The following is a 15,637-nucleotide window of genomic DNA, read 5'->3' as shown; positions in this document are numbered from 1 at the left end:
AGTTAGGCCAGATGGGTTCCTTAGACCCTTTCTCAGATCCCTGGAGCCTGGGACTGACCCTGGGCCTTTGTACTTTGTGGATAGCTTCAGTAGGTCCTTCAGTTCTCTTGAGAATATAACCAAGTACATATTGTCCTGTTTTACAGATAAAGGGAAACTGAGGCTGAAAAGAGCTTCAGTACATTGAAAGCAGCTAGAGTCTGAATCCTGAGCCCAGGCTCTCTCTCCCTTCTCTGAGGGGTGTGTGGGTAGGGCTTTTTTGTGGGGTGGTTGGTCTCAGTCTTGTGCATGCTCTACCACTGAGCAGCACCTTAGCCCTTGGATAATCATCAAGTAAAGAGAAATGTGTAAAGGAAGAGAGACATGGGCTTACCCACTTACCTGTCCCACAGCCGGGCAGAGAGTCAGAGGGCCCAAGGATTACCCAGAAGGGACTAGACTTTAGCCGTGTGTTGTCGCATAGTGTCCTCACATGCGGCCCTGGCTCATTGTCTCCAGCTCAGGATGCCTTACACTGCAGCTCTGTGTCTGGAAAATATCAGGCTGCATTGAGATTCCCCTGGAGACTCTCATTTGACCCACAGTGTACCGGGAGTCCTTGCATTGAGTGTGAGAAGACCTAAGACCAAGGTTTCTCGACCTCGTTTCTGCAGTAAGAAAAGGTAGGTGTTTGTCATTGTACAGACACCATGCCGGATGGGTGTGTGCCAAGCTGGCACATGTGCCTGAGTGCATGCAGGCATACACACATGCACACACAACACACACAGCTCTGTGCAGTGGCGGCTGTGGAGCAGCAGGCCCATTCTCTGTTCTGCTTCCCTGTGGGAGTCTCAAGGAGTCGTCTGTCTTCCTCTCTGAGGACCGTGGGTCCTGCCTCTGGGGCAGCCTCCCCGAAGCACAGCCAGCAGTGGAGAGGGGTGGGTCTAAGAAACTGGCGACTGCTCTTGAAGGGCATCCCTCTGGAAATGCGTGCTCAGTGGCCTCCTTGTTGTTGTACACTCACACCTTTGCCCTTGATGCTGTGTCCTGTTTTCAGGCCATTCCTACACGTGGGTGGTGGCTGGGTCTGCGTTCCTGTGTTAGTCTGATGAGTATGGAGTTCAGGAGAAACGTTTGTATTTTGTGTTGAGGCTCTCAACATGAGGCTGTGTAACCACCTGAGGGTAGCTAAGGTGTCTGGCTTTCCTGGAGATGGAAGATGGGCTGAGGAATCGAAGGCTGGATTGTCAAGTGTGCTCTTCCACTCAACTGTATGAACATGGCTTGATTTTCCAGGAGGAGTATTTGCTGGGGATGCCTTTCCTTTGCTGGTCTCTGATTCTTAGAGTCAGGCAATCCCAGAATGTGATGTTTAGAAGGTGTAAAGGCCAGCAAAGAGCACTGCTGTCGGCAGGTTATTCAGTTTTGAACTGTAGCATCCCAGTGGAAGCTTCCAGAACAGATTGCTAGCCAGGTCTACAGTGCCTCTTTATCATTCTCGTTATGTTTTCCCTTCATGTGTCATTGGGCCACAGGTGTCTTGGCCTAATTGCTGACTGACCTTGTGGATCCTGTCAGCATAGGTACACCAGCTAATAAAGAGTTGCTCATTTCCCAAGGTACTGACTGATAGAGAAGCCACTGTTAAATTAACTGAAGACTTTCTTTCTCCTTAGTGCTTTTTAGAGACAGTCTGGGTTTCTGTTGCTGGGAAATCTGTGCATGCCACTGGACTTGAAATGCTAGGTATCCAGGTAGGCACAGCTGCTAGCTCAGAACTCACAGACCTAAGGAGACTCAGCTGACTGGAAAATGTGGCACATTGTGATAGATGTGGCACCAGGGACATAAATAACTTTCATGTGGCACACATAGCCTCGAGAACCCAGCAGATGTCACTGTAAAGATGGCCTTTGTGTTAGAAGTTGAACTGTGACAGGGTACATCAGCAATTACAGAGCCAAGATGGGAGAGAAAAGAGCAGCTGACTGTAGCTGGCACCGAATCCAGGATGAGGCTAAGTGTCTTCCATTTAGGGAGCAGAACCATCAGCTCCTGGTGAGCTTTACCAGACACCATGGTCAGGATCCTTCTTTAATCTTGTCTCCCAACCTGTCTCTCTTTCTGATAGATAAAGTAAAAGTAAAGAATAGTAACATCACTCACAGCTGAGCATTTAGAGAAGAGCAGTGGGTTGCCATAGAAACATTAGTATTCATCTGGGTAGACTCCAGTATATCAGTCCTGTGTTCGGCATAGGTTTTGCCTAGCCACCTCTGGGGAGCCTCTGGTGGCATTGTAAAGTCCTGAGTCAACTTGTGCCCAAGCATTAGCAAAGCAGCTAAGTGGGCATGTTTGCTGTTTATACCAGTATTGCCCAATAAGTATGTCCTGGAGATTGGCAGTCTTGTTTCGGTATGTGCCATCACCAGCAGTTTTCCATGGCTGGCACTTTAGCCTTTACTAGCTAGAGACTGCAGAGCCACCTCTTTGTTTGGCCTGGCCCCGAGGAGAGGGGCATTGACTAACGGTGAGGAATCAGGACTTTCAGCTTGGTCCTGGCTCTGTCCTCCCACTTTCAGGCCAGGACTAACTCTGTTATTCCATAGTTAACTCCCGGTGATGATGAGAGTCTCTGTGAAAGGCAAAGCACACCTGTCCAAGGCCACACACAGAACAATGATGCTAGGAAAGCTTCGAGCAGCTGAGGTACAGTATGAAAGACAGAGCGGCAGACTGAGGACGTTGCAGGAGTAAGCCAACATCCCCAGAATTGGGGAGGGGGGCTAGGGCCTGGCTGCAGAGGAGGCCAGGTAGTTACCTGGTAGAATACACACAGAAGGGAGAATGAAGGATGGGTGCTGAGCCAGAAGAGCCAGTCATTTAGGAGTAGTGGTAGGGACAGAGGCTTCCAGGGGGATGTTTTGATGTGAGGAAACGGAAGCTGGGCCCTCCTGTGTTCCCCTAGAGCAGAGACTACCTGCTTTGACCAGGGCTTCCTGGCCTGTGGCCATCTGCACTGCCAGTTCGCCCTGACAGTGCCACTGTCTGCCAAGGCCCTAACTCCTTAAGCTGAGAGGGCTACTACCGCACATGGAAAGTGGTTGGCAGAAGATGCTGCCGAAAGTGCAGTCATAGGGGCCGGGAGTGTACCATGAGGATCAGAAGAACAGAAGAGAGAGTGTGATATTTGTTTTCACCTTCCAAAGATGGGACAAATCTAGGAGATGACAACAGTGTGGTCATAGGCATAATTGGAGCTCACATTTACTGAATTATGTGGCCATTGACCCAGAGCCAGTAAGGGCAAGTGCTAGAATCGGTCTCGGGCCTTCAGTTGGATACCACTTTGCGCTTCGGGTCGCTGTAGAAAAGGTAATTTTCCATTAATTGTTTGCACATTTGAAACACATTCCTCCCAACTAAGAAATTGTAATCAGTGCTCACATTTACCGTATCGACTGTGAAAACCGTGCAGCTAGGCCTGTTACCAGTTTTAACTAACGGGTTCCTCTGTTAGATGAAATGAATGCATTGTTGAATTGATCGGTGAGTATCCTCGTTGCCCCACATTTTACAGCTGAGAAAACTTGAGCTCAGCAGTTGCACAGTAAGCCCAGAGACTCACAGCTAGCAGTGGCAGAGCTGGGCCGAGAACAGTCAGTGCCCACAACCTTAACGTTATATGGTCTCTGAGAAAACGCCATTTGGCCTTGGCCGGTAGTCTGTCTTGGTCATCGGTTCTGGACTCCAGTTTCTTCCTCTTGTTGTGGTTTCTGTTGACTGCTGCAGTGAATGAGATGTGGTTCAATTGAAGAAGGCTACCCCTCTCCAGAACGCCAATAGAAAAGTCTCCGGACAATAAAGACTCCCCAGTGAGTTTTGTTGGGGAGTTGAGGGAGATGATTTGTTTTGTTTTTGTTTTCGCTTTTGCAATGCTAGGTAACACACCTTGTGACTGCAAGCTCTCACTCTACCACAGACCTCCAACCGCAAGGCAGAGGGGAGCGGGAAGATGCAGGCAGGTCTGACTCAGGGAGATGGGGAAGTCCTGTCTAAACTGGATCTTGACAGGCTTGCCTCGGGCTGCAGGAAATAGGGCCAGGTAGGGAGAGTGTGTGCTTGCCAGATGCCGAGTCAGTATGTCACATGTCCGAATGTGCCAGCGTACATGCCAGACTGTGCCATTCCTAAGGGCAGTTAGCCACTATCAGTTTGTCATGCACAATGATCCGCGGTTAAGAGCACAGTCCCGCTCTTCAGAAGCCCAGAGTACGGTTCCACATGGCGGCTCTCAACCATCTGCACTGGGATCTGATGCCCTCTTCTGTTGGGCAGGTGCACATGCAGATGGGGCACTCGTATAAATAAAATGAATCTCTTTTTAAAATTTAGAGAAGGATTTGCAGCCGAGATTGAAACGCTGCCTGTGATCCGCTTCACTGGGTAAATAGGACACGTGGAGCCACGTGAAAAGACACTGACCCAATCTGCTTCCCAGTAAGCAAGCAGAGGGTAAGCAGATAGGGCCTCACACGCCCTGAAGATGTGTGGCAAGGCCCTGGAGCCAGAGCGTCTGAGCACAGTGCTGAAAGGGGCCTCTTTGCCCATGACATGTGCTGTCACCTCTCCCCCTCAGAAACTGACAGGTTGCTTCTCTGGTGCCTTAAGTCTGTCTCATCTTGCCATTGGGCAATTGGAAGGATCTGCTTCAGGCAGGCACTACCAGACATGAAGAGTGGCAGCATTAGAGGGCACAGGAAGTAGGTCAGAAGCAATGCATCGTGGGCTGTTAAGGAGGGACAACCGCCCTACACATCTGCAGAGGCCTGGGGTCTTGTTTGAGGCTTCTTGGTGGTTATAAAGCTGTGGAGTGCCGGTGTCTGACGTATCGACTCTGAGGGTAGGAATGAGTACAGTGCGTCCTGTGAAGAGTGTAAGAAGAGTCCCTAACACCCGATGCTTGTGCTTCGTAGCGTGGCCCCTCCTGGATGGCACAAAGGGATGTGAAGTGTCCCTGTACATTTGCGTGTTGAGTTGTGCCTGGTGTTAGGTGTTCAGGTGCTTCGTGGTGGCTAGGCCTGACACCTCACAGGGCCTGAGAGTAGATCAGTTCAGCTAAAACTTCTCCCCTACCTCACAGGAGGGCCAAACCGAAGAGCCAGAAGCAGAGGAGCAAGCCCATGACCAGCAGCCCCAGCAGCAAGACGAGTACTGAACCGCCTCAGCAGCTCTTGACACTTCCATCGCGTGTGGGGACTTTCCTTCTGGAGGATTGGAATGTGTGTGGCCTGGAGCCCAGTAGAAACCAGCTGTTCCCACCCTGTTGCCATCGACAGTGATATTGCATCCGCCAGCCATTGCACTGGGTTCCCACTTCTTTTGCCAAGATGCATTAGCAGACGGCCATTCTGGTCACCCACCTGCCAGATCATAGGGTCACATACCTTCAACTCCACCACCTGGCTGCTTGAGATTGGTTCTACCCTTCCCTCATTCCTTTCCAGAACAACTCTTTCCCACCCCAACACCACCACCATCACCACCACCACCCCTTTTTATCCTGGTGTGAAACAATGGTAATTTGATATATGGTATTTATATTGGCATTTTTCAACCCAGTGTCACTAGATATCACATGCATTTGTGGTGCTTTGATGTTTGCAAGTCTAACCTCCTATCATAAATTTGGTCAGATGATTAATTGGAACAAAGGGAAGCAGATACTTGATATGAAAGCCATATGACAGTAGCTTGTGTCATGGGGAAAACAATTCCTCCCTCTACTCACAACACTAAAGGGAAAAAAGAAAAATGGATTCAAAACTAGGACTTCAGGGCCCAGCAGTGTTGATAGAGCAGCGCATTAGACAACCATGCAGTTGTTAGTTTCCAGGCGTTCACTCACAGACAGCAGCATCTCAGCTCCGCCCTCGCTCTGTGAGTCCCTGCCCCCTCTCCATCCCCAGGTTCTCGTGTTATTTTCTTTCTCAGGGCCCTCTTCGGTGGAGGTCCACTCCCTACAAGATGTTCTCACGGCAATCTGCAGTTGCAAAAGTTGGGGTGGGGGGAGGTGGTCTCAGAAAGCAGGAGGCTTCCCGCCTCATCCCTCTTCCTCCTTGCAAGAGCTTCAGCCCAAGTCTTGCAGTTCACGTTAGGGGAATCCATACTAGGGGGTAACTGGAGGCTGTGTGCCCCGCATGCCACCATCTGCATCGTGTTGGTGCCGGCTGCGAGGTTGGAGGTGAAGACTTGATGGGTGGCATGATCTCTCGGGAGAAGGGTGGCTCTACACAGAACACCAGTGACCCCCCCCCATTACCTTCTGGAGTAAGGACTCTGCCATCCCCCCTACCCTCCTACCCCCACAGCACCGGGGCCTTCCCTCTCATTGACATTTGCTAAACTGTGGCAGTTCATAAAGGGGAAACGTTAGTGAATTGAAAGCATTCCTTGTTTTTAACTATTTGCACATTTTCTTAGTCTTTCCTGATCGTTGCCCGCCTCCCCGTTTGGACAGATGGTACCCTTTCCTAGCTCCCTCGTTTTATTTGATTTTGATTTTTCGTTTACTGTCACTGGTCATTTGGCCAGCAAGTGCAGAAAAACAAGAAACAAATGTGCCCACCCCACTTTCCACTTTAAAAAAAAAATCTCAAAATAAATTTCTGAATTATGCATCATAAAGCTTTGAAATTTCTTTTATTAATTGACGGAGTACTAACCTTAAATTCCAGCATCAGAGCTTTGCACCAAGAGAAAGCTTTCCAAAATAAACCTTTTCAGCAGAGTTGTATGTACTGAGGTCTATGTGGAAAAGATGGCTTGTATTTTTGAGATGATCACAACACACTGTGCAGAAGTGGACAGATGTTCCATGGTGATTGGTTCCCCATTCTTCTCTCTCCTGCTCGCTTAGCCCTGCAGCGGCAGCTCATCTCTCTGAGGCTGGAAAACCTTGCTCCTTGCAATGACATCCTCCCCAGCCTGGTTGTGGTAGTAGCTCTGCTATACACGGCATCGGACCTAACGGTTTGTTGCTCTCTGGACCTTGTTTTATTCCTTTGCATTGTTTTTTTTTTGTTTGTTTGTTTGTTTGGTTGGTTGGTTGGTTGGTTGGTTGGTTGGTTGGTTGGTTGGTTGGTTTGGTTTGGCTTTAATAGCTATTGTAAAGAGGTACAGTAAACAGCTACCTGAGAGGTTCGCCTACCTGCCCAGGGTGTCTCAGTGATGCCCAGGGCTAGATGATTCGTGGCCACACTCCTGTGAGTGGGTACCAGGGAGCCAGGCTGTTGTCTTCTCCCAAGCCTGGGATGCTGTTAAACTTGCATAAAGCTCGTCCGTGCCTCTTGCTGGAGGCACTCTGTTCCTCTCCACCTCCTGGACTACTTAGCTGAAGACCTACTGACCACATGTCTTAGCCTGAAATGAATGTTCTCCAGCTGAAACACCATTCTCCTTCCCTGGAGCTTGGGCCAGACCCTCACCTATCCATTTAGAGAAAAGCACACTCCTCTTTGTGTGCCCATCTTAAATATCTTCTGGAGTTTAGGCCCCAGATGATGCTATGGATGTGTTGGAGAATCCTTCACAGCTATTTCCAAGTTGTTCTCAAGCTGGAGACCCTACCGCTGGGCACCCACCACTCCTGGAGGAGGGGACACATTCATTCCTGTCTTGGCAGTCAGGGCACACATTCCTCTAAGGCCCACCCAAGTCACAGGATAGCACATTGGGTCCAGAGGCCTCTCGGCATGTGCCCCCCGCCCATCCCTCTCAGGAAATTGATTTCTTTTCTCGGTCTCCCACACCCACTGTAAGCCGGTTATAGCATTTTTGTTACCACTGTCAGATTGGAAGTGATCGAAGCAGGGGACAAAAAGAAAGCTCATGTTCATTCTGAGTAGAGAAGCAGGAAAAAAAAATGTTTAAAAGATAAACATCCTGTTGAGCTGAGAGAAGTAAACTCCAGAAGGGAACCAAAATTTCCTCCCTTTCCTGGTGAGTGTTTCCATTATTCCGTTAAGGTTTAATATGCATTCAGATTACTTTTACTAAATAGTACACCATAAAGCTTTTGTTATATATTAAATGTAAACTGAAAGGAATGTAAACATATGTATTGTTAATTATAAATATCGATAAGTAATGGCATAATAGATAAAGAGGTCTTATTCAGATGCATCATGGTCATTTTTCATTACCCACCTATTGTCGCATGGTAGGATAGCTTTTTTGTCTCTGAATATGTGAATAACTTGACTTGCGTTCATCTTTTTACATATTTAATAAAAAAAAAATATATGTTAAAAATCTGCCTGGGCTTACAGATTCTTACCTTCTTATCCCAACAGTGGTCTTTCCAGTGAGGACATGTCTATGTAACAGGGTGTCCGTGTGGATTCACAGATCAACCTACTCTGTCAGTGACTTACACGGGGAAGGGAGGGTATCTGCATTTGTTGATGGGGAGATGTTTTAGGAGGAAGTGCAGATACTTATTGGAAATCAAATGTAACAACTGTAATATCTTGGAATTTACGGTTACAATTTTACGAAGTGTCATAGTTAAGGTTACTACTGCTGTGATGAAACACTATAATCAAAAGCAACTTGGAGAGGATATGGTTTATTTGGCTTACAAATCCTGAATCCCATTCATTGAGGGAAGCCAAAATGGGAACTCAAACAGGGCAGTTCCTGGAGGCAGGAACTGATGCGGAGGCCATGGAGAGCTGTTCTTTGCTGGCTATCTTCACATGGCTTGCTCAGCCTGCTTTCCTATAGAACCCTGGGACCACCAGCCCAAGGTTGGTACCACCCACAATCATGGCCCTCCTCCATCAGTTAAGAAAATGCTCTACAGGCTTGCCTACATGAGGCATTCTCTCAGTTGAGGTTCCCTCTTCTCGGGTGACTATAGCTTGTATCAAGTTGCCATAAAACTAGTGAGCACACCAAATGTGTGTGTGTGAGAGAGAGAGAAAGAATACTACCCCCCCCCCGAAGCTCTGCCGCTTGTGAGTATCCAGCAGTTCGCCTGGCACTTGCAGGTGCAGCCTGCCCCACCTGGACAAGACAATGCTGAACAAGTATCTACAGGGAGAAGGCGACTCTGGTGGCAAATTTCGATCGTCAACTTGACTACATCTGAGGTTAACCAAAACCCAAATGGCTGGGCACACCTGCAAGGGATTCTTTCTTAATTAAATCCTATCAAAGACCCACTTCTAATCTGTATCTTTGGAGCATGAAGGTACACCTTTAGTCCAAATCTTTTGAGGTGCAAATATACACCTTTAATCTGGGCTGCACCTGCTGGCAGCCTATATGAAGGACAAGGAAAGGGGAAGCTTTTGCTCTTTGACTGCTTGCACTCACTCTTGCTGTCAAGTCCATTCTTTCACTGGCATTAGAGCCTTCTTTGGGATTCCACTATATACTGAAGATCAGCTGAGACATCCAGCCTAGTGGGCTGAAGAAGCTTCTTGATTCTTGGACCTTCCATTTATAGGCAGCCATTGTTAGACTAGCTGGACCACAGCCTGTAAACCATTCTAATAAATCCCATATAGATGAATAGATAGATAGGTAGGTAGGTAGGTAGATAGATAGTTAATAAGTTCTGTTTCTCTAGAGAACCCTGACTAATATACCAACCTAGGGAAGTTTTTCTAGCAGGACTCAGTTCGAATAAGCTCTTTGTATAGTGTTTTATGTCACTCACATTGATTACTGAGTCTCAACAGTGATGTAGCAACATAAGCTATAAATGGAACACAGAAAGTTAAAGGTATTGAATGAAAAAGAAATGTACCAAAATTGGCCCAGCAGAGAATGGAGTTCCTGAGGCATCAAGGTCAGAATATGTAAGAAACCAAAGACAGAGGAAGGCTGGGAACCCCTCTGACCTCAGGTTACATGCAGCAAAACAGAGCATGTGCAGGATGGGGGTCAGGAGGGGTCAAGATCACCAAATGTCAGAGAAAGCAGATGCTGTGTAAATGACCAATAAGGAACTCTGGGCCCAGAGCTTTTTACCTCAGACCTTTCCGAGCTCTGTGGACAACTTTAGTTCATGGGAGTGCCTTTCCTTTTCTTAAACCATTACATGATGATGATGATAGTGGAGGAAGCTGGAGAGATGACTCGGTGGTTACAAGCTCATGTTGCTCTTCCAGAGGAGCCAGGTTCTGTTCCCATCATCCACTTTGTAGTTAACAGCCATCTGTAACTACAGTTCCATAGACTCCAATACTCTCCTCTGGCCACGCATACATGGCACACAGACATGCATGGAAGCAAAACACCTTTACATATAAAATAAAAATGAATCTTTAGAAAATATTTTTTTAAATGGCCCAAGTGACAATTGATGGTCCCATGAAGACTTGAACTGCAGGTGACTGTGGTATCTCTTCTCTTCCTTTCACTTCTCTTCCCTACCCTTCCCACCCTGAAGCCTGAAGGTGTTTGCTTTCCATCAGCTGCTTTAAAGCACTAACTGGAGGCCAGCTGTGTGTGCTCCTATACCACTTTGGGGCAAGGCTCTTCTGTTCTCTTTAGGAATTGTTCTCTTAGAGGCAGGGAGATAACCACACACCATCACCCTCGCCTATTATTTCTTTCCAGGGCATATGGGTGGCAGAAGTCTTCAAGCCAGGAGTTCTGAGATTCATGCGTGAAGCACATGACTGCCTTCTTTAATTCAGCAGCATGGGCTTTAAACACTGGGTCCTATGCTTTGATGCCAGTGCAAATGATAAAATACGAGATTGAGCTTCCTTAAGAAGCACTTGGCATACTGTAGGAAGCCTTTCACTGATGGTTCAAGTGTGAGATGGCCTGCTCTTGCTAAATCCCTTCATCTAGGAATGTAATACACTGCTGTTGGTCTGTGGAAGCTCCTGAGTCCATAGACAGAATGAATGAGTTAATGAATTCTACCATTTGTCCTATTTAGATGCCTGTCAGTTCTTGTGATGGCCATTCTTGTCAACTTGACTACATCTAAAATGTGCTAAAAGCTAAAAATTGAGAGCACACCTGTGAGGGATTCCTGCTTACTCTGAAGTGGGAAGATTTTCTAATCTTTGAGGTACACCTTTTATCCAGATCTTTAATCCAGATCTGATCTGGGCCACACCTGCTAGAAGCCTGTAAAAAGGACATGAAGAAGGAAACATTTGTTCTTTATATATATATATATATATATGTATATACATATATACATACATATGTTTGAAGCACATAGCTACCTTCTTTAATTCACCAGCATGGGCTTTAAACACTGGATCTTACACTTTGATGCCAGTGCAAACATATATTAGTATATATAAAGGATATATATTTTCATATACATTTATATATTTATATTATGTAATATATTTATATTACATATGTATTAGAATATGTAAAGGATATATATACATAAATGATATGTATATGTTTATATATAGAAAAAACTTTTTCTAAAGATTCGCTTTTATTTTATATGTAAAGGTGTTTTGCCTCCAAGCATATCTGTGTGCCATGTATGTGTAGTGCTGGTGGAGGCCAAAGGAAGGCACTGGATTCTGTAGAACTGTAATTACAGATAAATATACATATACATATATAATATCCTATAGATGTCTATATATCCTTTATATATTCTATATATAAGTATAGAGAGATTCATTCTATAAGTTCTGTTCTTCTAGAGAACCATGACTCATACAGTTCTCTAAAATTAAATAGGCAACTTCCTTACACTGAGCATGAAGGCTGCCGCTAGTAAACATTGCTAATGCTGTTTCTGGTGCCAAGGCAGTGCCAGAGGGCATAGGGGTTGGATCTGGACCTCTCTGGGCCTCTCAGTTCCTGTTTTGCTGAACTGGAAACTCATAAGAGTTTTACAGTGTGTCCCTGAAGGGAAGCTGAAGCTGAAAGAAAAACTAATGATGCCCCAAACACCTCCTGGCCTCCAGAACTTGGGCTCTCGGTACAGGCCTGGACTCCGACACACCCTAAGCAGAAAGGCAGGCCCAGCCAAAGTTAATAGCCTGACTGGCTTTTTATTTCCTCTGAAAGAAGTGTGAAGCCGGCTCAGGTTGCCAAATTTTAATCTCTTAATCAGGTTTCTTGTAATGTTTTGAACTCCTTTATCAAGACTGGGTGTAAATTCTGCATTTCTGAAAATCAATAACACGTTAATGTGCCTTTAAGTGTATAAATTATCAGTAGGAGCCAGCCCTGTAGCCCTGTGTGTTCTTCCAGAGAACTGAAAGCTAAGTGCACACTTCCTCCTGAGCAGCAAGTAGCCTCACGTCCTCATCCCAGAGCCTTGCCTCTGGAAGGTCGTCTGTACAAAACAAAGGGTTGGAAAGGTTGGTTTCCAAAGCTGAGTGTACAGCTCAGCTGTGGAACACTTACCTAGAATGTCTGAGGATCTGGGTTCAATCTCCAGGAGCAGATTTCTCTCGGTAAAAGGTTGGCAACTCTGACCGCTGAGTGAGCCTGTAGGAATTACAAAGTACTGGAAAATTCACATTTATATGTACAGGAACTCTTCCTGTAAGGGGGGTGGGGAAGTGCAGCCTTGCCAGGCCACAGAGCAAAATATGAAAGCCAGTCCTGATGAGACCTGATAGGCTAGGGCCAGATGGAAGGGGAGGAGGACATCCCTATCAGTGGACTTGGAGAGGGGCATGGGAGGAGATGAGGGAGGGAAGGAGGGGTTGGGAAGGGATGAGGGTGGGGCTACAGCTGGGACACAAAGTGAATAAACTATAATAAATAAAAAATTATATTAAAAAAATCAACTCATAGGACCTGCGGTTGCCTGCACAAGACAAACACAACATCAAGCCAGTGAGAATTCCAGAGCAAATGAGGAAAGGCGTCAGAGGCCCTCCTTTGGTAACTGAGCTAGTAGTAGCTGACATGAGGAAGGAAGAGTCTCTCCGGCGAGTTTAGGTGCTGGTAAGTTCCCTATGCTTAAACAGGTTGCACTACACACATGTGTATACAAGCAGTACTAATTTGACTTGAGGAGTTTTTAAAAACAATAAAAATAACGGGCTCGAAGTTGGGGAGGTAATGAGCAGGCTGTGGAGCAGAGGAAGCTGGAGGGAATTAATGGTGAATGGACATGACCACAATCCATATTTTCAATTTCTCAAGAAAGTGGCCTGAGAGACGGCTCAGTGGTTAGGAGTAGCAGTTACTCCTGCAAAGGTCTTGGGTTTTATTCTGCGCACTAGTGGTAGTTTACAAGCATTTGCAGCTCTCTGTTTGAAGGGCATCCAGTGCTGCCTCCTGACCTCTAAGGGCACCAGGAACGCACATGGTACATCTGTAATGCAGATAAAACACATATGAAATAAAATGTTAAGTGTAATAATTTTCAAGAGTAAATAAAATATTTTATGTGAAAAGAAAGAGAGAGAAAGAGAGAAAGAAAGAAAGAAAGAAAGAAAGAAAGAAAGAAAGAAAGAAAGAAAGAAAGAAAGAAAGAAAGAAAGAGAGCGAGAGAGAAAGAGTGGGGAAGAGAAAGCCAATATGAACTTTTCCTGGGGACATTTTTCAGTTTTCTCGAGAGAATAGTTCTGACACAAGACAGGATGCTTCCCAGCTGTCCCCTGGATGCCACAGCACCCTTGGCTGAGCTTTGCTTCTGAAGGCATGGTGAGTGGCTGTGCCCATGTAGCTGTGAAGGACTCTGTCTCATTTGACAGCGCCATGAAGGAAATCAAGCAGGGTGGTCTAGCAGCAAAATTTCTAGAGAGCAAAAACCACACTGTGGGCAACTCCTAGTTAGAACAAACAAGTTTTGTTCCCTTATGGCCAGTTTACATCTGGCTTAACAATTTTACCTCCAACTACAAGCTCTACATTACACTTATCAGATGGCTTTATGAAGTGACGTCATTGGCTGCTGAGAAGCTGGCGGTGTGGCAATCCCACATGCCTGTTCACCACCTGGCTTTCAGGCTGCTAGGAAATCCTCCCCTGGCATATTCCCGTGTGCCTGTCCTCTGTGCCACATTCCACAAAGCAGAAAAAATGGGGTATATGGGGGGAGGTACATAGAAACAGCCCCAAGTCTAACCAGGGTGTTTGCAGTTAAACTCACTGCAGCCTTTGTGAAAGATGCACTAGGGTTTTAAGCTGTGTCTCTGAGGTTTGCTGTGCCCTGGGCAAACCCCCTTTGCTAGGAGCCACACCACACAGCCTTCCGTAGGAAAGAATGAGGAGTGGGAAGGGGGACAGCAGTGTGAGAGATGGCGCCCCCTTTTCTTCTAAGATTTTAGAACCCTCCTACAGCCTTTAGTCAGCTGTTCCTGTTTTCACTCTCAGCCCATAGCTGGCCCAGCAAGAACAGCCCTCATAAAACGAGGTTAGTCACAGGCTGCGTCTGCCATCATAGGACAAGTGAGGTGAGAAGCCAGGTCCTACCCGAGAGCTGAAGGTACACAGAGCCAGGGTGAGAGTGAAGGCTCCAGAAGCCTTGCACTAAGACTGCGCCATCCACAAAAAAGAGCCAAAGGACCAAGCTCCTTCCCTGTCAGGTGACTACTCCAGAAAGCCTGTGTCCTACAGACCAAAAGAGAAGCTGGTGGTTGCATCACAGATGGTGTTCACTTATGGGCATAGTTCCTAGAGGAAAGACTTACAGCTTCACGTGAGACACAGCTTAGGAGTCTCCACCAGAAAATATGGGAGGTGAAAAAATGACTACATCCAACCTTCAGTTAGTTCTCTTTGGTTTTGCTTGGCTGACACTGACAGGAACCCACTGTGTAGGCCAGGCTGGCCAGGAGCTCACAACAATCCTCCTGCCTCAGGCTCTCATGGGCTGAGATTACAGCATAAGCAACCATGCCCAGCCTTTGAATTTGTTTTTAAAAACTGAAGGAAGCCCAGCACGCAGAAGCAATCTGTTTCTCTTAAAACTGTGGCACTGGTTTCTGTGTCCTGGAGGTATCTACAGGAAGAGGCATTCTGGACCTATCAAGTTCAGGTCACCTGCTTCAGGTAGGAGGGAAACAAGGTAATTTTTTTAAGGTGTTTTTTTTTTTTTAAGATTTATTTTATGTATATGAGTACTCTATCTTCATGCATACCCAGAAGAGGCCATCAAATCCCATTACAGATGGTTGTGGGCCACGTGTGGTTGCTGGGAATTGGAAAAAGCAGCCAGTGCTCTTAAGCACCGAACCATCTCTCCAGCCCGTTTAAAACAGCATTTTTATATACAATTAAAGCAGAGAGAAGAGAATAGGAGAAAAGAGGGAAGAGATGAAGCCAAAAGTAGGGTTTGTAGTTTTATTTGCGCCCTAACATCTCCTAGCGTCCCCCAGGATTGGAGGAATCACAGCCCTCTGAGTTTCCAGGGAGGCAACACAGTCAAGGATGAAATCATCACTTAAAGTGTCCATCAGGGCTGAGGAGATAGCTCAGGTGGTAAGGCACCCGACTTGCAAGGGGGCAGAATTGCCAAGCTTGTGATCTCAAAGAGATGGAGACAGACGGATTCTAGCCAGCCAGGCTAGCACGTTTGATGAGGCCCAGGCCAGTGAGAAGCCATGCCTCAAAAATAGATAAATAGATGGATAGATAGATAGATAGATAGATAGATAGATAGATAGATAGATAGATAGATAGATAGATA

At 46.4% G+C, this 15,637-nt stretch overlaps 1 protein-coding gene across 4 annotated transcripts in view; it reads left to right on the top strand.

Moving 5' to 3' along the window:
- Mapre2 (microtubule associated protein RP/EB family member 2) overlaps window positions 1-6,669 on the top strand; it is a 143,255-nt gene extending 136,586 nt beyond the window's left edge. For all 4 annotated transcript variants that reach the window (XM_055625440.1, XM_055625438.1, XM_055625439.1 and 1 more), the window contains one exon: window positions 5,126-6,669. In XM_055625440.1, coding sequence (XP_055481415.1) covers window positions 5,126-5,200 — 75 coding nt within the window. In that variant the 3' untranslated portion in view covers window positions 5,201-6,669. The remainder of the gene's footprint in view (window positions 1-5,125) is intronic.
- The last annotated feature ends 8,968 nt before the right edge of the window (window positions 6,670-15,637 follow it).

Source organism: Psammomys obesus, unplaced genomic scaffold (genome assembly GCF_907164565.1).
Source record: "Psammomys obesus unplaced genomic scaffold, mPsaObe1.curated_primary_1811, whole genome shotgun sequence".
Taxonomy (NCBI): Eukaryota; Metazoa; Chordata; class Mammalia; order Rodentia; family Muridae; genus Psammomys; species Psammomys obesus.
The sequence above is the reverse complement of the archived record's forward strand: the minus strand, read 5'-3'. Positions and strand labels throughout refer to the sequence as shown.